Genomic DNA, 20,412 nt, shown 5'->3' with positions numbered 1-20,412 from the left:
GCTGGTGCCAAAGGCCCAGTCTTGGAGGCCATGGGCCTGCCCCTGTGAGCTATGTGGATGGGCACTGTGACAGTAGGCACTTGGATACCCTGGTGATGGGTGCAGCATAAGAAACTGAATGGAACAGAAAAGCAACAGACCTTGCAATAGTTGCAAAGCAATAGTTGCATAACAAGTGTAGCCAAGGTTACACCATGTTCATTATTGTTCAGTAATTGTGGTTAAGCATTTTAACTGATAAACAATGTATGGAAATATTTCTTATTCAGTATAGAGAGCAAAAATAGTTAGGAAATGTAAGTTTTCTTTAGTCTTCTTCTGAGAGTTCCTGTCCTGATTCCACAGCCAAATGTCTCTTTTCCTCCCTGACTAATTTCCAGTAGCTGCATTGCAAAGATCACGTGGCAAACCAGGAGTCTTTGATTCAACTGAAGTACCGGATGACCTGTTCTTGAAAAGAATTCAGTCTGAGACTCCTTCACTGATAACATCTTTTTCTGATGTCTTTGTGAGCTTGTAGCCCTTGGATTGCCAGGTATAAATCAGGAAATATCAGCACTTTCGGGCCCTCAGTTGTGAGTTCCTCTTTTGTTTTTGTTTTTTTCAGTGCTGCTATTAATATTCCTTCAGGTCTGAGGGATTGGATGACAACTACTACATCCCCATCTTGTTTTTTTGTTGAACAGTGTGACAGCACTCTAGATACAAAGGATCTTCTTTGATATCAAAGCCTAGATATTTTACTCTTGACAAGCTGACCCTGGAAGTCTTCATCCTTTGGAATTTCCAGGTCTAATGTTTTTATGTGTCTCTGGATTTTCAAGTAACTCCACTCATCCCATAATCCATCAACTTTTAAACCTCACTCTTCTCTGTGCATTTAATTCATTCTCTTATCAAAAAGTGAGCACACTTCAAAAGTTTCTATCTGAGAGATATCAACAGTAAAGGCAGAATTTTGCATCTTGAACCTGATCCAAGGCCAATGAAGTCAATTAAAAAAATATATGGACTTTTTAATCCTGGTCTTTATGTATAGGAAGTCTGTCTCAAACTGGCAGAATCTTTGTAAAAGGGAAGAGACATTCTTTGAGCACAGCCAATGTATTCCTCTAGTTTAGTATCCATTGCATGAACCTTTGTTATGAATGTCTCTATGGTGTAACATCTGCAACTTTTCTTCCAGCATCATTTTTTTGGTGAGGTTTTCTCATTATTTTCAGACTGATGTTTCTCTTATGAAGGAGTCAGATGGGAAGAAGAGGTCCCTTGGCTCTCTGATAGCTGCTGGGCCAAGTCTGTGTGTTATTTTTAAATATTTTTTCTCTGTCTTTTAATGCCTTTCTTCTTTATGCCAATGACAATACTATTTGCACCTAATGTAGCCTCAGAGTAAGGGTAGCAGTATTGTCAACCTCAGGAGTTCAAAAATCATGAGTCAGGACCCCATTTTAGATTCTTTTTATTTGACTATTGGTGTTGGATCATTTAAGATTCACATTTTCAAGTTTTCCTCCACAACTATAGAGGCTAATTTTTTTTTATTTAAAATGGATGATGGGATTCTCTGGTAATAAATAATCTTCAGAATTCATGCATAAACATTACTACACTTGAATTATTTTAACTAAAAAAATTAAATCACTCTGGAAAAAGACAAGTTTCCAGAGGCAGTGGGCAATAAACACAGAGAGAAGAGGCCAGGTAGACTATTGCTTTTAGACTACATTTCAAAGAAAAACAATACACATTCAGTAGGTGTGACAAAACTCTGGGCTATGTGCTAAAACCCATGTATTAAAGAAGGAGCAGCAGTGACCGGTATATTAAGGTTGACTATGTTATGGTTCATTTATTATAAGTCATCAGATAACTTTGCTTAATCAAACATATAACAATACATACAGTCAGGCAAAGGTTAAGGTGACCTAATCAGGGGTTGCAGTCACAGTGTAGTCTGCTCCAAAAAATATTAACTCGCTATTAACCATATGTGTACCTTAGTCTGTTACCAGACACAGGAAACTCCACAAATTTCTTTATGACACGATGTACCCTAATTTTCCTTTCCCGTACATTTTGTATCTACTACCCAAGGCTTTTGGATATCTGTACAATGTTAGTTTTAACAATCTTGCAACAATTATAAGAGTTTATTACTTTAGCAAAGCTCTGCAAAACACTGTCTTGTCCTTGATGATTTCTCCATAGGCCAAGAATAAAAGCTTACACACAGTTTTAAACATATTTCCAGCACAAAGTATGCTGGACGTGTGACTCAGGTAGCATAAGTGTAAAGCCCTTAATAATACATTGATTTTGGTTAAATAATTTTTGCTAACACCTAACCATACACACATACATAATAATAAATGAAGGTTAACTGATAAATGGTTGAATATAGGAATGTTTAAAAATGTGCAATGTGACTATCCTCTAAAAACTAACTTCGGCTTGGTCTAGATGACAGACTTATGTTGGTGTAACTGTGTCACTTAGTGGTGCAGGTATACTGACTGAACTCCTGGTGTAGACAGTGTTGTGTTGATGGGAGGGCTTTGTCCATCGACAGAGCTACCGCTTCTCAGGGAAGTGGAGTACCTATGCTGACGGGAGAAGCTCTCTCATCGGCGTAGGTAGCCTCTTCACTACACGCTACAGCGGCGCAGCTGCATTGGTGCAGCCATACTGCTGGAGCACTATAATTATAGACAAGACCATAGTAACTATGGAGTTATGGGGTTCCATGCTTATTCCCTCATATCAGATTAATCAATATCATAGATACTCACTTTGGAAGTTAAAATTATGTTTGTTTTTCTAACTGCCAGCCTCACAAATTGATCCTTGGATCTAAGAGTCAAGTGGGGCCTTTTCATTCTTACACATCAGAATCAGTAGAAAGGTTCTGTAGATCAAGTTAGAGATGAGTAACACAGATGTCATTGATTAGCATTTAGTTCACAATTCTGCTGCTGATGTTTACCCTCTCTTGGCTGTGTTGGCACTGCAGGGCTAAAAGGAGTGAATGAAATAGAAACAAAACAAAACAAAAGTACTATTTTTAACTCCTAAGTCAGTAGATATAGATTCTGAATATGCACAAGGAGTAGATTTGCTGAATTAGATCAGTGATGCAATTTTTACATAACCATTTTTTTCAGAGCAGGCCTGAACTTTAAGGACCTGATCCTGTAAACATTTAATCCTGTAAATATAGTACTCCTGCATGGAGCCCCATTAACTTTATTGGAAATCCTCTATGGAAGTAACCATATTTGCATTATGCCTTAATAATAATTAATAATAATAAAAATAATTAATACTGTAAATTAATAATGAAAAGAACAATTAACAATCACAAGAAAATACATCCCATTTTCTCTTTTCAGGATGTGGTGTGGAAGTGGGTCAATGGGATGGGGAATCAGTGATACAGGTGGAGGGTGCTGTAATTAAATGTGGGAGGGGGTAGGTTTTTATTTTGTTAACACAATGACAAGACAAACTTAATTGACTGTTTTAAGTTTTTTAATTAAATTGTTACAAAATAGAATATAGGACAGATACTTAAATAATCTAAATAAATTCATACATAGATACATACATAAGTATGCATACATAGCCCACTTAACCCCCCCTCCCTTACAATTGACTTCAGTGGGAACAGTGTCAGGTCCTATATCTACCAAAGAGTTGAGCCATTAAAACAGAGCCTATGCTCCAGTGTCTTCTTGAAAAAGAATATATGGAATTTCTTGCAAAAATATAGGGATGAAGAAGTAAGAAAGTTTGTAAATAATTAGAGTTGTATTTGATCTTGGTAGACTCCAGTATATCTAAATGAGATTTTGTGGCATGTAGTTATCCCAATCTATGCGCTGGACTTTTCTTTCCCCTGTCATATGTTGTCCTGTTTTTAAAAAGACAGTAAAAATAGACTCATGGATTTTAAGGTGAGAAGGACCATCATAATCATCTTGTCTGACCTCCTGTACATTGTAGGCCACAGAACCTCACCAACCTGCTCCTGTAATAGACCCATAAATCTGGCTGAGTTACTGAAGTCCTTAAACCATGATTTAAAGACTTCAAGTTACAGAGAATACACCATTTACTCTAGTTTAAACCTGAAAGTGACCTGTGTCCCATGCTGCAGATGAAGGCGAAAACCCTCCAGGGTCTCTGCCAATCTGACCTGGGGAGAAATTCCTTCCCAACCCCAAATATAGTGATCAGATAGACCCTGAGCATTTTGGCAAAACCCAACAGCCAGATACCTGGGGAAGAATTCTTTGTAGTAACTCAGAGCCCTACCCATCTTGCATCCTCAGCCATTGGGGATATTCATTACTGGCAGTTGCAGATTGGCTACATGCCATTATAGGCAGTCTCATCCCCTCCATAAACTTACCAAGCTCAGTTTTGAAGCTAGTTAGTTTTTTTGCCCCCACTATTCCCCTTGGAAGGCTGTTCCAGAAACCTTCATCTAATTTCAAACCTAAACTTGGAACATAAGAATGTCCACACTGTGTCAGACCAATGGTCCATCTAGCCTAGTATCCTGTCTTCTGACAGTGGCCAATGCCAGGTGCCCCAGAGGGAATAAACAGAACAGGTAATTATTGAATGGTCCATCTCCTGTCATCCACTCCCTGCTTCTGTCAATCAACTTGCTGATGGCCAGTTTATATCCATTTGTTCTTGTGTCAACATTGATGCTTAACTGAAATAACTCCTCTCCCTCCCTGATATTTATCTCTCTGATGTAAATATAGACAGCAATCATATTTCCCCTCAGCCTTCTTTTGATTAGCCTAAGCAAGCCAATCTCTATGAGTCTCCTCTCATACAGTAGGTTCTCTGTTCCTCTGATCATCCTAAAAGCTCTTCTCTGCACCTGTTCTAGTTTGAATTCAACTTTCTTAAACGTGGGAGACCAGAACTGCACATAGTATTCCAGATGAGTTTGTACTAGTGCCTTGTATGATTCCCTATTTCTACTGGAAATACCTTGACTGATGTATCCTAGGATTGCATTAGCCTTTTTCACAGCTCATTGGCGGCTCATAGTCATCCTGTGATCAACCAATATACCCAGGTCTTTCTCCTCTTCCATTGCTTCCAACCAATAAGACTCCAGTTTATAGCAAAAATTCTTGTTGTTAATCCCTAAGTGCATGACTTTGCACTTTGCACTATAAAATTTCATCCCATTTCTATTATTCCAGTTTTCAAGGTCATGTATGATATTCTTGTTGTATGATATTCAGGTCCTCCTCTCTATTGGCAATACCTCCCAACTTTGTGTCATCTGCAAATTTTATTTTATTTACTTTTTGTGCCAAAGAAATTAATAAAAATTTTGAATAAGATTAGTTCCAAGACAGATCCCTGAGGAACTCCACTACTAACCTCGATCCAGCCTGACAGGTCACTTTTCAGTATGACCTGTGGTAGTCTCCCCTTTAACCAGTTCCTTATCTGATTTCCAATTCTCATATTAATCCCCATCTTCTCCAGTTTATCATTTTGAACCATAATATGTGACTTCTCTAGAAGTGTTATAACCTGAGTGATTTGCCTTAGTCATCGCCTACTGTTTTCACTTCCTGGAGGAGCTGTTGCAACCTTCTCCCCATGGAGTGCATATAATGCATGGCTCACAGTGATACACAAACCATTCATATACTTAATACGATATGTAAGCCAAGAATTTTTTTTTAAAGATTTACTTTGAACTCATTAGGTGATTCATGTGACTAAAAATGCTTCCCTTTAAACTTAATTTGGACTCAGTATCTTTTGTCAAGGCCAAAATTGTGAATATTTGAGATTTCTGCACAAGATGCTATATCTGAAAAACAGATTAAAGTGTGGTTATGGTCAGAAAAGGGATTGTGTAAATATAGCAACTTCTATACATTTGCTCATCTAGCTCTTTGCTCATGTCTGCTTACTTTACCAAGCAAAATAAACTTTTGAAACTATTTACTCCTGTTAACAGCTCAGAGTCAATACATCTAGGGTAAAATGAACAAGATTCTCGTCTCCTTGGACATCCTGTACAAGATTGTTATGCTAATTTCCAAATACACCATCTTTAACCCTGGCAATGTCATGGGAACAGGGTTATCAGGGTGAATTTGAAAGACTGGCAGTTGTGGGGTGCGGGAAGGGAGGGAAGAGAGAGAGAGAGACTTTTAGATTTGAAGGCCAAAAGTGAGCATTATGGTCATCTAGTTTAATCTCTTGCATAGCAGAGTCCATAGATTTTCACCTAGCTATTCCTGCATCAAACCCATAACTTCTAGTTAAGCTACAGCATATTTAAATCTTTATTCCTCTTTCTAGCTGTAAGATCAAATTTATTCTGGAAATCACTGAGACAATATAAGCATTATAAGCATTTTTACAGACTCCCTTTCAGGGAATAACTGCACTTTAAGATGAAATTTGATTAATTTGAAGGAAAATATGCTTAAATTGTGAACTCTTTGGGGCAAGGACCATCTTTTGTTCTGTGTATGTACAGCACCTAGCACAATGGGGTCCTAGTCCATGACTTGGGCTCACAAGCACTACCACAATACAAATAATTATTAATAATAATACACCCCCTCTAGTTATTAGTGACTTTCCTCTGGCCTGCCTATTGTGGATTGTGGGGTCTGACAGGTATCAGGTCTTACATGTACTCAAAGCATGCCTACAAGATTGGGCCATGCATTTCCCCCACCTAGTTTAAGAATCCTGCTCTGGGGCCTCTGGGACTTCGGTTTAATCCAGGGCTCTGAGCTGCTCATTAGCTGTGGCGTGATGTCAGGGTTTAGGTGCTTTGCAAATGAAAATGCTGACTGCAGGAAATGTAGACACCTATGAGACTTAGTCACCCACAGGATGATTAGGTGGCACCTGAGTGAAAATGTCAATTTGAAAATGTCAGTGGTGCCTAAATGGTGGACCTAAGTACTCAAAGAGTCAGATAGGCACTTAAATATATTTGAGGATTTTAGCTTTAGAGCTTAAGTCTCATTAAAATCAGTGGGAATGAGGCTCCTAGGCACAGATCCTCAACAGTACTCAGGTGCCTAAGTCATTCTTGAAAATGGGACTTCGGTTCCTATGTCCATTTTCAAAATTTTACCCAAGTTAAATAAATATCTGGTCTTGCTTCTTGATTTTTTTTTTCTTTAAACAATATTTGAAAACTATTTAGCAAAACCAAGACTTTTGTTGTAGACTGAAAAAATACTGAAGGCAGGAATTTTCAAAAGATGCTAAGAGAGTTTAAGTATCCAAATCCCACGGAAAGTCAAGGTGAGTTTGGTGGCTGGCACCCTTAGGGCCTTTGGAAAATCCCAGTCTGAATAAAACAAAACAATAGAATTTAAAGAAGAGTGAGTAAATTCTCACTCAAGGTTCCAACACCATCCTCAACTCTGTCCCATACCTCTGCCTGCCCACCACACTATGTTAACTATCCATCAAGATTATATTGATGTTTTTGTCAGTTTGCAGGAGGAAGAAAAATATATTAGTAATTGTTTATATAGCATCAGAAGTATGCCAAGCTCTTTCCAAATGAATGTTAAGACACGATTCATGCCCTAAGAAGCTTGCCTAATTGGTTAATCCAGTAAGTAGATGTTTACATGCCATGATTTGCATCTGCAAGGCACAAAACAGAGAAAGTCGGTATTAAAAATCAGGCCCTAAATGGACAATCAAGGATGGGGAACAGAATGCAACGAAGTGGTGACTCTTAGCAGATGAGTGGTTTGAGGTTTTGTTTTTTCCACTGTCACCTATTTATTGGAGAGGGGGACCAGAAATCAATTATTACTTATTATAGTATAGCTGTTCCAAGACAACATGTATTATGCATTAGAATGCTTTTTTGTTACATGGTAATATGACCTTAACTCACCCTTCTTGCCTGCATTTGGTAGGTGGGACAAAGATAGGGGTTTGTAGCTCTTACTGAGATGGTACGTGTGGGAAAGGTGGAGTGTCTAGCTCATGTTGGGAGGGTGGATGAGATTACAGAGGTTTTAACCCAAATCAAGATATGGTAGGAAGTTTGGTGGTGGTCAGAGGGGTGTCAGGCTCATAGGGGGAGAATGTGTGGTGATGGTTCCTGATGCTTCCAGGCTTGAGTAGGGATTAAACCTGGTTGAAAAACTGTTGTTTTTGTGAAAAATTTAGAAATGACTTTCATTTTGAAAGTTTTGAAAAGGACATTTTTTTTATTTTAAATTGTTTGCAAAAATATTCATTTTACATTTTTTTTAGCTGCACAGACCTCTTTGCCCCCTTTCTTCTTTCACTTCACTTATCTCCTCTCTGCCGACTGCTTTTTCCATTGCAAAAAATAAAATGAAAGGAGGAAGAAAACACTGAATGTTTGGGGATTCAAAAATGGAAATTTATTTTTCTCCAAAAATATTCTGTTTAAGAAAAAAGGCCATTTTTTTAACAGAGTCACAGAGTCATAGGGTTTAAGGCCAGAAGACACATCAAGTCTCACCTCCTGTATATCAAAGGCCACCAATACCACCTGCACACTAAACCCCCAAAATATGCATTAGACTGTTGTTTTTTTTTGTTACATGCTAATATGACCTCAACTCACCCTTTTTGCTTGCATTTGGTAAGTGTGGCAAACATAAGGGTAAAAAGTGATGAGCAGTATTAATGCAGAAAGTAGGAGTGGGCAAAGGGGAGGGAGAGGGTGTCTCTGAATAATACAAGGAGACTGAATATGGCTGCTGTTAAGGTTGGCATGGCAACATGTGGAGGTTTCTGGATGGTTTGTGGAAAATGAAGGGAATTATGGTTTCCTGCCTGCTTGTGTTATCTGTGCCCCACACATATTAGCCAAAATGGCCCTGTGAGACAGAGGGTGGATTCCTGGGATAAGACGGCAGAGTTAAGGTCAGCCAGGAGTCTAAACAGAGAATTCGCTTTATTCTGAACTCTATAATTTTATTTGATAAATTGATCTACAACCTAAATTGAGCATTAATGACACTGCTTCAGTGTAAAAAGAAAAGGAGTACTTGTGGCACCTTAGAGACTAACAAATGTATTTGAGCATAAGCATAAGTAACATAAGCATAAGTAACACTAAAGTTTGATAGAAAAAACATAGTTGACATTTGCCTATGAAAGATGTGAAGATAAATGCACCTTTGGATTCTGCTGTTTGTTTCTTCTAATTGCACCCAACCAGCTTGTGTTTGCCTTTTTTGACTTGCCCTTTTGAGTTCCTATAATTTTAGGGAACTGGAACTTGGCTGGTGGAGTGAGGGTGGTGATGGTGAGGTCAGGCTGCATGGCATGGGAAGAGTGGGGGTGTGGTGTGGAAGAAGAAATTGGGGTAACTGTTGGGTCGGGGGGAGCTGAGGAAGGGTTTATATCTGCCTTGCTGCTGTCACAGGAGCTGGGGACAGTGGGAGAATTTGATTGAAATAAGTGATATGACTGCTTGTCATGGAAGGGAACTGGGAGTTTAGCTGAAGGTGAGGGAAAGAGAATGGAGGAGGGGTGATCTGGCTGCAGATGAGGGAGGGAGCCCAGGGGTGTCTGGTTGCAGCCTGGGGGAGAGGGGGGGAAGGTCAATCTGCAGGTGAAGGGGGACGGTTCAGGTCAGAGGTCTGGCTGAAGATGATGGAAAGACCAGGGGTGATCTGGCTGCAGAATGGGGGAGGGGGCTGGCTGTAGGAGAGAAAGGAGGGTCTAACTACAGGTGAGGGGGTCTGGCTGTAGGTGAGGCAGGAGAAGGGCTTCTGGCTGAGGAGGTCTGGCCCCAGGTGAGGTAGGGGATGGGAGGTCTGGCCATAGGTGAGGTGGGGGAGATCTGGATAAGAGCATCTGGCTGGAGCTTAGAATCATAGAATGATAGAATCATAGAATATCAGGGTTGGAAGGGACCTCAGGAGGTCATCTAGTCCAACCCCCTGCTCAAAAGCAGGACCCAGCCCCAATTAAATCATCCCAGCCAGGGCTTTGTCAAGCCTGACCTTAAAAACTTCTAAGGAAGGAGATTCCACCACCTCCCTAGGCAACGCATTCCAGTGTTTCACCACCCTCCTAGTGAAAAAGTTTTTCCTAATATCCAACCTAAACCTCCCCCACTGCAACTTGAGACCATTACTCTTTGTCCTGTCCTTTTCCACCACTGAGAACAGTCTAGATCCATCCTCTCTGGAACCACCTCTCAGGTAGTTGAAAGCAGCTATCAAATCCTCCCTCATTCTTCTCTTCCGCAGACCAAACAATCCCAGTTCCCTCAGCCTCTCCTCATAAGTCATGTGTTCCAGACCCCTAATCATTTTTGTTGCCCTTCGCTGGACTCTTTCCAATTTATCCACATCCTTCTTGTAGTGTGGGGCCCAAAACTGGACACAGTACTCCAGATGAGGCCTCACCAATGTCGAATAGAGGGGGACGATCACGTCCCTCGATCTGCTCGCTATGCCCCTACTTATACATCCCAAAATGCCATTGGCCTTCTTGGCAACAAGGGCACACTGCTGACTCATATCAAGCTTCTCGTCCACTGTCACCCCTAGGTCCTTTTCTGCAGAACTGCTGCCTAGCCATTTGGTCCCTAGTCTGTAGCTGTGCATTGGTTCTTCCGTCCTAAGTGCAGGACGCTGCACTTATCCTTATTGAACCTCATCAGATTTCTTTTGGCCCAATCCTCCAATTTGCCTAGGTCCCTCTGTATCCTATCCCTGCCCTCCAGCGTATCTACCACTCCTCCCAGTTTAGTATCATCCGCAAATTTGCTGAGAGTGCAATCCACACCATCCTCCAGATCATTTATGAAGATATTGAACAAAACCGGCCCCAGGACCGACCTCTGGGGCACTCCACTTGACACCGGCTGCCAACTAGACATGGAGCCATTGATCACTACCCGTTGAGCCCGACAATCTAGCCAACTTTCTATCCACCTTATAGTGCATTCATCCAGCCCGTACTTCTTTAACTTGCTGACAAGAATACTGTGGGAGACAGTGTCAAAAGCTTTGCTAAAGTCAAGATACAATACATCCACTGCTTTCCCTTCATCCACAGAACCAGTAATCTCATCATAGAAGGCGATTAGATTAGTTAGGCATGACCTTCCCTTGGTGAATCCATGCTGACTGTTCCTGATCACTTTCCTCTCATATAAGTGCTTCAGGATTGATTCTTTGAGGACCTGCTCCATGATTTTTCTTAGGCAGGGGACTGGGTGGGTCTGGCTGCAGGTGAGGCAGAGGACAGATGGGGGGAAGAGGGTCTGGCTGTTGGTGATACAGGGGACGGGAGTCTGGCCGCAGGTGAGGCAGGGGATGGGTGGTGGTGGTGGTCTGGCTGCAGGTGAGATGGGACGGGGGAGGGTCCGGCTGCTGGTGAGACAGGGGATAGGGGTCTGGCCGCAGGTGAGGCTGAGGGGGGTGGGGTCCAACTGTTGGTGAGAGAGGGAAGGCGTCTGGCCCCAGGTGAGGCAGGAGGGAGGGGTCTGGGTCCGGCTGTTGGTGAGACTGGGACAGGGGGTTCTGACCACAGGTGCGGCAGGGGTCTGGCTTTAGGTGAGATGGGAAAAGCGGGGGGGAGGGGGTACGGCTGTTGGTGCCACGGGACGGGGGAAGGGGTCTGGTCACAGGTGAGGCAGGGGATGTGTGTGTGGGGGGTCTGGCTGCAGGTGAGATGGGAAGCGGGGGGGGTCCGGCTGTTGGTGCGAGAAGGGGGGGGGGTCTGGTCACAGGTGAGGCAGGGGATACGGGGGGGGGGGGTCTGGTCACAGGTGAGATGGGAAGCGGGGGGGTCCGGCTGTTGGTGCGAGAAGGGGGGGGGTCTGGTCACAGGTGAGGCAGGGGATACGGGGGGGGGGTCTGGTCACAGGTGAGATGGGAAGCGGGGGGGTCCGGCTGTTGGTGCGAGAAGGGGGGGGTCTGGTCACAGGTGAGGCAGGGGATACGGGGGGGGTCTGGCTGCAGGTGAGATGGGAAGCGGGGGGGTCCGGCTGTTGGTGCGAGAAGGGGGGGGTCTGGTCACAGGTGAGGCAGGGGATACGGGGGGGGGGTCTGGCTGCAGGTGAGATGGGAAGCGGGGGGGGTCCGGCTGTTGGTGCGAGAAGGGGGGGTCTGGTCACAGGTGAGGCAGGGGATACGGGGGCGGGGGTCTGGTCACAGGTGAGATGGGAAGCGGGGGGGTCCGGCTGTTGGTGCGAGAAGGGGGGGGTCTGGTCACAGGTGAGGCAGGGGATACGGGGGGGGGTCTGGCTGCAGGTAAGATGGGAAGCGGGGGGGGGTCCGGCTGTTGGTGCGAGAAGGGGGGGGTCTGGTCACAGGTGAGGCAGGGGATACGGGGGAGGGGTTCTGGCTGCAGGTGAGATGGGAAGCGGGGGGGGTCCGGCTGTTGGTGCGAGAAGGGGGGGGTCTGGTCACAGGTGAGGCAGGGGATACGGGGGGGGGGTCTGGCTGCAGGTGAGATGGGAAGCGGGGGGGGTCCGGCTGTTGGTGCGAGAAGGGGGGGGTCTGGTCACAGGTGAGGCAGGGGATACGGGGGGGGGTCTGGTCACAGGTGAGATGGGAAGCGGGGGGGTCCGGCTGTTGGTGCGAGAAGGGGGGGGTCTGGTCACAGGTGAGGCAGGGGATACGGGGGGGGGTCTGGTCACAGGTGAGATGGGAAGCGGGGGGGTCCGGCTGTTGGTGCGAGAAGGGGGGGGTCTGGTCACAGGTGAGGCAGGGGATACGGGGGGGGGGGTCTGGCTGCAGGTGAGATGGGAAGCGGGGGGGGGTCCGGCTGTTGGTGCGAGAAGGGGGGGGTCTGGTCACAGGTGAGGCAGGGGATACGGGGGGGGGTCTGGTCACAGGTGAGATGGGAAGCGGGGGGGTCCGGCTGTTGGTGCGAGAAGGGGGGGGTCTGGTCACAGGTGAGGCAGGGGATACGGGGGGGGGTCTGGCTGCAGGTGAGATGGGAAGCGGGGGGGGTCCGGCTGTTGGTGCGAGAAGGGGGGGGTCTGGTCACAGGTGAGGCAGGGGATACGGGGTGGGGGGTCTGGCTGCAGGTGAGATGGGAAGCGGGGGGGGTCCGGCTGTTGGTGCGAGAAGGGGGGGGTCTGGTCACAGGTGAGGCAGGGGATACGGGGGGGGGTCTGGTCACAGGTGAGATGGGAAGCGGGGGGGTCCGGCTGTTGGTGCGAGAAGGGGGGGGTCTGGTCACAGGTGAGGCAGGGGATACGGGGGAGGGGTCTGGCTGCAGGTGAGATGGGAAGCGGGGGGGGTCCGGCTGTTGGTGCGAGAAGGGGGGGGTCTGGTCACAGGTGAGGCAGGGGATACGGGGGGGGGTCTGGCTGCAGGTGAGATGGGAAGCGGGGGGGGTCCGGCTGTTGGTGCGAGAAGGGGGGGTCTGGTCACAGGTGAGGCAGGGGATACGGGGGGGGTCTGGCTGCAGGTGAGATGGGAAGCGGGGGGGGTCCGGCTGTTGGTGCGAGAAGGGGGGGTCTGGTCACAGGTGAGGCAGGGGATACGGGGGGGGTCTGGCTGCATGTGAGATGGGAAGCGGGGGGGGTCCGGCTGTTGGTGCGAGAAGGGGGGGGGGTCTGGTCACAGGTGAGGCAGGGGATACGGGGGGGGGTCTGGCTGCAGGTGAGATGGGAAGCGGGGGGGGTCCGGCTGTTGGTGCGAGAAGGGGGGGGTCTGGTCACAGGTGAGGCAGGGGATACGGGGGGGGGGGTCTGGCTGCAGGTGAGATGGGAAGCGGGGGGGGTCCGGCTGTTGGTGCGAGAAGGGGGGGTCTGGTCACAGGTGAGGCAGGGGATACGGGGGGGGGTCTGGCTGCAGGTGAGATGGGAAGCGGGGGGGGTCCGGCTGTTGGTGCGAGAAGGGGGGGGTCTGGTCACAGGTGAGGCAGGGGATACGGGGGGGGGTCTGGCTGCAGGTGAGATGGGAAGCGGGGGGGGTCCGGCTGTTGGTGCGAGAAGGGGGGGGTCTGGTCACAGGTGAGGCAGGGGATACGGGGGGGGTCTGGCTGCAGGTGAGATGGGAAGCGGGGGGGGTCCGGCTGTTGGTGGGAGAAGGGGGGGGTCTGGCTGCAGGTGAGATGGGAAGCGGGGGGGTCCGGCTGTTGGTGCGAGAAGGGGGGGGTCTGGTCACAGGTGAGGCAGGGGATACGGGGGGGGGGGGTCTGGCTGCAGGTGAGATGGGAAGCGGGGGGGGTCCGGCTGTTGGTGCGAGAAGGGGGGGGTCTGGCTGCAGGTGAGATGGGAAGCGGGGGGGGGGTCCGGCTGTTGGTGCGAGAAGGGGGGGGTCTGGTCACAGGTGAGGCAGGGGATACGGGGGGGGGGTCTGGCTGCAGGTGAGATGGGAAGCGGGGGGGGGTCCGGCTGTTGGTGCGAGAAGGGGGGGGTCTGGTCACAGGTGAGGCAGGGGATACGGGGGGGGGGGTCTGGCTGCAGGTGAGATGGGAAGCGGGGGGGGTCCGGCTGTTGGTGCGAGAAGGGGGGGGTCTGGCTGCAGGTGAGATGGGAAGCGGGGGGGGTCCGGCTGTTGGTGCGAGAAGGGGGGGGTCTGGTCACAGGTGAGGCAGGGGATACGGGGGGGGGGGTCTGGCTGCAGGTGAGATGGGAAGCGGGGGGGGGTCCGGCTGTTGGTGCGAGAAGGGGGGGGTCTGGTCACAGGTGAGGCAGGGGATACGGGGGGGGGTCTGGCTGCAGGTGAGATGGGAAGCGGGGGGGGTCCGGCTGTTGGTGCGAGAAGGGGGGGGTCTGGTCACAGGTGAGGCAGGGGATACGGGGGGGGGTCTGGTCACAGGTGAGATGGGAAGCGGGGGGGTCCGGCTGTTGGTGCGAGAAGGGGGGGGTCTGGTCACAGGTGAGGCAGGGGATACGGGGGGGGTCTGGCTGCAGGTGAGATGGGAAGCGGGGGGGGTCCGGCTGTTGGTGCGAGAAGGGGGGGGTCTGGTCACAGGTGAGGCAGGGGATACGGGGGGGGGGTCTGGCTGCAGGTGAGATGGGAAGCGGGGGGGGTCCGGCTGTTGGTGCGAGAAGGGGGGGTCTGGTCACAGGTGAGGCAGGGGATACGGGGGGGGTCTGGCTGCAGGTGAGATGGGAAGCGGGGGGGGTCCGGCTGTTGGTGCGAGAAGGGGGGGGTCTGGTCACAGGTGAGGCAGGGGATACGGGGGGGGGTCTGGCTGCAGGTGAGATGGGAAGCGGGGGGGGTCCGGCTGTTGGTGCGAGAAGGGGGGGGGGTCTGGTCACAGGTGAGGCAGGGGATACGGGGGGGGGTCTGGCTGCAGGTGAGATGGGAAGCGGGGGGGGTCCGGCTGTTGGTGCGAGAAGGGGGGGGTCTGGTCACAGGTGAGGCAGGGGATACGGGGGGGGGTCTGGCTGCAGGTGAGATGGGAAGCGGGGGGGGTCCGGCTGTTGGTGCGAGAAGGGGGGGGTCTGGTCACAGGTGAGGCAGGGGATACGGGGGGGGTCTGGCTGCAGGTGAGATGGGAAGCGGGGGGGGTCCGGCTGTTGGTGCGAGAAGGGGGGGGTCTGGCTGCAGGTGAGATGGGAAGCGGGGGGGTCCGGCTGTTGGTGCGAGAAGGGGGGGGTCTGGTCACAGGTGAGGCAGGGGATACGGGGGGGGGGGTCTGGCTGCAGGTGAGATGGGAAGCGGGGGGGGTCCGGCTGTTGGTGCGAGAAGGGGGGGGTCTGGCTGCAGGTGAGATGGGAAGCGGGGGAGGGGGGTCCGGCTGTTGGTGCGAGAAGGGGGGGGTCTGGTCACAGGTGAGGCAGGGGATACGGGGGGGGGGTCTGGCTGCAGGTGAGATGGGAAGCGGGGGGGGTCCGGCTGTTGGTGCGAGAAGGGGGGGGTCTGGTCACAGGTGAGGCAGGGGATACGGGGGGGGGGGTCTGGCTGCAGGTGAGATGGGAAGCGGGGGGGGTCCGGCTGTTGGTGCGAGAAGGGGGGGGTCTGGCTGCAGGTGAGATGGGAAGCGGGGGGGGTCCGGCTGTTGGTGCGAGAAGGGGGGGGTCTGGTCACAGGTGAGGCAGGGGATACGTGGGGGGGTCTGGCTGCAGGTGAGATGGGAAGCGGGGGGGGGGTCCGGCTGTTGGTGCGAGAAGGGGGGGGGTCTGGTCACAGGTGAGGCAGGGGTTATGTGGGGAGGGTCCGGGTGAAGCGTGGCGGCAGGGGAGCCCGGCTGCTGCCCACACGCCGCTTTGGGGCAGACCTGGGTTCCCATGTAACACTCCGCGGGCCGGTCCTGGGACCCGGGCCGCTGGAGACCAGGCAAAGCTCCCAGTGAGTCGAGCCGGGTCAGGACCGGGTCAGGACCCTGGAGCGCGGCGCTGCCCCCGGGCTCCCCGCCCCGGGTGAGCGCCCTGCCAGCCCCCCTGCACCGGGCGATGCAGCTCGCCTGGGCGCCCTGCACCCCTCTGCCGCAGGAGCTGCCTGCTGGCTGGCTGGGGGGAGGGAAGGAGGCAGCTGCGGCTGGGTGCAGGGGAGGGGGAGAGGAGGCAGAGGGGATGTTGTTAAACAATCTCTTACCGTAAGAGGGAGTTGGGACTCAGATCTTTCCAGTTAATCACACAACAAACTTAGATCATCGCAATAAAAAGCAGCGCGGCTCACTCAGCCTCCTCTAGTGACCGACTGTGCACAGGGGTCCTTCCACCAGCCATCTCCTCTCCTCCTCCCTGCGAGCTGCTGGGGCAGCCCAGCGGCAGCATGTGGGCCAGCAAACTCCTGCCGGTCCTGCTGCTCTGTCTGCTGCTGCTGCTTCCCGTCACCATCCCTTTGGCAGGTTAGTTTTTTGTCTCACTTTTTGCCAGCGATCTCTCTTTTCTGCGTCCTTTTCTTTCCTTTTCCCATTTATTATGGTGGGTGGAAATGTGCACTATTTACAAACCTTTGGGAAATGATACAGAGAGAGGCGAAAAATCTCCACCCCCACCATCCTTACCTCAGTAAAACAAACACACCTACCTACTCCTTCCCGGATGGCTGCAGAACAGAAATGGTGAGCTGTAAACCAAGTGTCACTTCTAGTGGAACAAGCCTTCTGCTCTGGCAAGTTTAAAGCTGCAGGCACATTGCACTGAAGGAGGGAGGATGGATCTTATCCTTTCTCCCGGAGAATAGTTTCTGAGCACTAGGGATCTTTTGTGTGAAAGGCAGTAGTGTATGAAATATTATACTATCTGTGCCAATGATTTTTCATTGTGTTTGTGTATTTCTGTGTATATTCTTTGCACGAACAGCCTGTATGTGCGGTTTAGCTCTGGGCTTCTGAGCTACCATTACCTTCTCACTCTTCCCCACATTTAGGGGTGTCTCAGGACAGACAGGGAGCTGGATGAACCAAAAATGGTAGAGAATATTTCATGATTGCTTCTTGGAACTCTCAGCTGTTATCAGGGCAAGAAGAAACATCTGTACTTTATTGCACAGTAATAGATTAAATAACTGTGAGATAACGAACATCCAAAACATATGATAGTATGTGGTTTGGAGTCACTGTCCAAATAGCAGGCATGTCTTCCTGCACATTCAGCAGCAGGAATATGCTATTTCTAAGCGTGAATTAATTCTAATTTCATTAGTATCTCAATTCAGTTCCTGATTAAACTGGGGGTGTGGAAGGTGCTAGAAGTGAACAATAATAAGCAATCAATTCTTGGAAGCTGTCTAGTTGAATTTATTTTCTGAAGTGCTCCTTTTGATAGCGGAGGGACTGGCTTTGCATTCCTATTGGCTCTTCGGTGAGGCACTTGAGGAATAATGTTTTACAAAGATTTCCACAAACCTTTCCTTCCTTCCTTCCTTCCCCAAAGCAGTAAAAGACAGACTGCTACTCTGCTAGACAGACAGAAAGAAAAGCTAACATGCAACTCAGGGAGAAGATCTGCCAGCAAAGTGGGCAATATATCTGCAGAGAGCAGAAGGGCAGATAAACAATGAAGAGGTCCAGCAAAGACACACATAGAGAGCGTGGAGTTGTGGGACAGGTTCTGAAGGCATAATGAACAAATAGCTGCTTTGTAGACTGCAGTTGCACTGTGGTGTCTTGGAGGAAGCAGCTGCTGTTTCCCAAAAGCTTGTAGTTGGTAAGCAGAGTTTACACAGTGAACCCCCTCTAAATATAGATAATCTCAAGAACTCACTGGCTGTCCAGACCTGGGGCTCGATTCTGTGATCCTCCGATATATCTCCAGGAGGGATCCAATGCCTTCTTAAAAACGAAAAAGTGATAATGAATTGCACAAATAATTGATTATTTTGTGTTTTGAATGTGCAAGTCACAAATACGCTGTTGGTATCACCTTCAATTGATCCTGTCATATTCTTCTAAGATAAGAGCCTAATTCTGCAAGGTGCTGAACATTTCACAAGAAGTGTTGTGTGCCCTCTACTTCCATTGATTTCAGTGTTGTGAGGCTTGCTCAGCAGGTATTCTGGTTATAGGCCCATGTTAGTACACTTCTTTGTACTATTTCCCTTCTGCATGTGCCTCATAGTTTCCATTCCATTGAGTTGCACCCTCTTTGAAAAATGGTGACCTTTCCATGTCTCAGCAACATCTCTCCGTTTTCACCCCCCTTCCAACCCCCTCTGCCCTCACTTTAATATTGTATCCATCCTATTGGACAAAGAAGATGAGTCTTGCCACTCACCACTATTGGACAGCTCGGAGCCTTGATTCTGTTTGTTTTGCTTTTTTAATTCCTATTTTCAAGAAGAGCTTGAGTTTCATCAAAAAAGCCAAACTTTAAATTCCTATGAGAACAAGATACATGAGGGAAAATTGTGCCATTAATTTTTTTAAAATATATTGTTTTTTTCATATACTAAGACTTCTCCTTGAATAATTTCTCCATTGAGGTTTTTATTTTACTGGAGATTTTTAAGAGGCCCTGTACACTCTGAAAAAAATATTAAATGCGTTAGCTTCATTTCTGAAGAGTTTCTTTTTGATTTGTGTATTAGAACTTAGAGATAGAGGAGACTTCTTATATCTTCAGATCAACCTACCTGCTAATATATGAATGTCCCTATTCTGTTGATGTTAAATGTGTCAAGCTATAAGGTTTATTTGTATTATGTATTATTTGTATTATGGTGGTACCTATAAGCCCAAATTAAACCTTGGCGGTCCAACATACTAGGTTCTGTATGAACACAAGAGTCTCTGACTTGCAGGACTCAGAAGTCAGGATATGTCAGTGGGAAAGAGAGAGAGAGAGTGAAGAATACAATACTGAGAATGTGTTGATGTGAGCCAGCTATGTCCATTATGAGAGGTCTGATTTTTTTAAAATATATAAATAATAAGATAAGAACAGATGAATAAGATAAATATGTAAAGTTCTTACTAGCCAGCTGTTCTCCGTTTGCAGTATTCTGTAGGTATCTATCATTTACACTGAGAGACTAGTCTATAAGCTAATAACTTTCCTGAGGAACTTTTTTCCTCCCTGATATTCAGCCTATTTAGATATTCTTAATAACATCCCAGTATTCCCAGTCAGTACGTCTTTTACTCTGTTAAAAACAGACTGCTTAGCTCAATAAAAGCTGTTGAACTAAAATGACCCCCATTTTTATGGAACACAAATTAGTACATGTAAAATTGGGAATGAAAGATTTATAAAAATGCATCAGATTTTCCCATGAAGAGGTCTTTAATCTAGCATTTTTCTTAACACCAAGTTTTACAGCATGTTCTGTAGGTCACATGAGATTAAAAGAATATGAGGTGCAGGTGTATTCAAGATGTGGGAGAACATTTTGTTTTTTTAATTAAAAATGCTTTATACAAATATTGGTAGCCATAGGAGTGTTGTGTGTCCCCGTGGCTTGCATAACTGCATGTATTTTACAAATCTAATGTAATTTATTCTTTTCACTCCCTACTTGTGAATAATCATTATATAATATGCCATCAGCAATGCAAAACTCTGCCAGTTTGAAGACTGTATTCCTTCTGGTTAATAGAATCCATTTGGCACAGTATGCCAATGGCTTCTTGTTTTGCTCTCATGCATTTACCCTACTTAACAGATTTTTTGTTTCCATTAATGCCATTTTTGTGAGCAACATAACCAGAGAAAAATAGAATAAAAAGACTTGAGATTAGGATGTTGCATACAAACTGGAAAAATGTGCTCTGAAGTCAAAGAAAGAAAAGCCTCTTAGTGGAGAAGCTTATCTCTTATTAAGATAATACTTTAACTGAGGCCAGAGTTGGGAGGGAAATGTGCATCCTCTCTCCAGAGGATGACATCTTTCCTCCGAGTCTTTTTTTTTTCTGAGTATTACATGCAATTTATATCCTTCTAAACCTTGTGAAGGAGAGGAAGGATGGCTTTGCAGGGACGATACAGGATTGGAAGTCAGGAGGCAAGGGCCTGTCCTACCATAG

At 47.9% G+C, this 20,412-nt stretch overlaps 1 protein-coding gene across 2 annotated transcripts in view; it reads left to right on the top strand.

The window, feature by feature from the left end:
- The first annotated feature begins 16,604 nt into the window (after positions 1 to 16,604).
- The window catches only part of HGF (hepatocyte growth factor), a 78,913-nt gene continuing 75,105 nt past the window's right edge, over positions 16,605 to 20,412 (top strand). For both annotated transcript variants that reach the window (XM_073328630.2, XM_073328629.2), the window contains exon 1: positions 16,605 to 16,794. In XM_073328630.2, the coding sequence (XP_073184731.2) occupies positions 16,719 to 16,794 (76 nt within the window). In that variant the 5' untranslated portion in view covers positions 16,605 to 16,718. The remainder of the gene's footprint in view (positions 16,795 to 20,412) is intronic.

This window comes from Lepidochelys kempii, chromosome 1, assembly GCF_965140285.1.
Source record: "Lepidochelys kempii isolate rLepKem1 chromosome 1, rLepKem1.hap1, whole genome shotgun sequence".
Taxonomy (NCBI): domain Eukaryota; kingdom Metazoa; phylum Chordata; order Testudines; family Cheloniidae; genus Lepidochelys; species Lepidochelys kempii.
The sequence above is the reverse complement of the archived record's forward strand: the minus strand, read 5'-3'. Positions and strand labels throughout refer to the sequence as shown.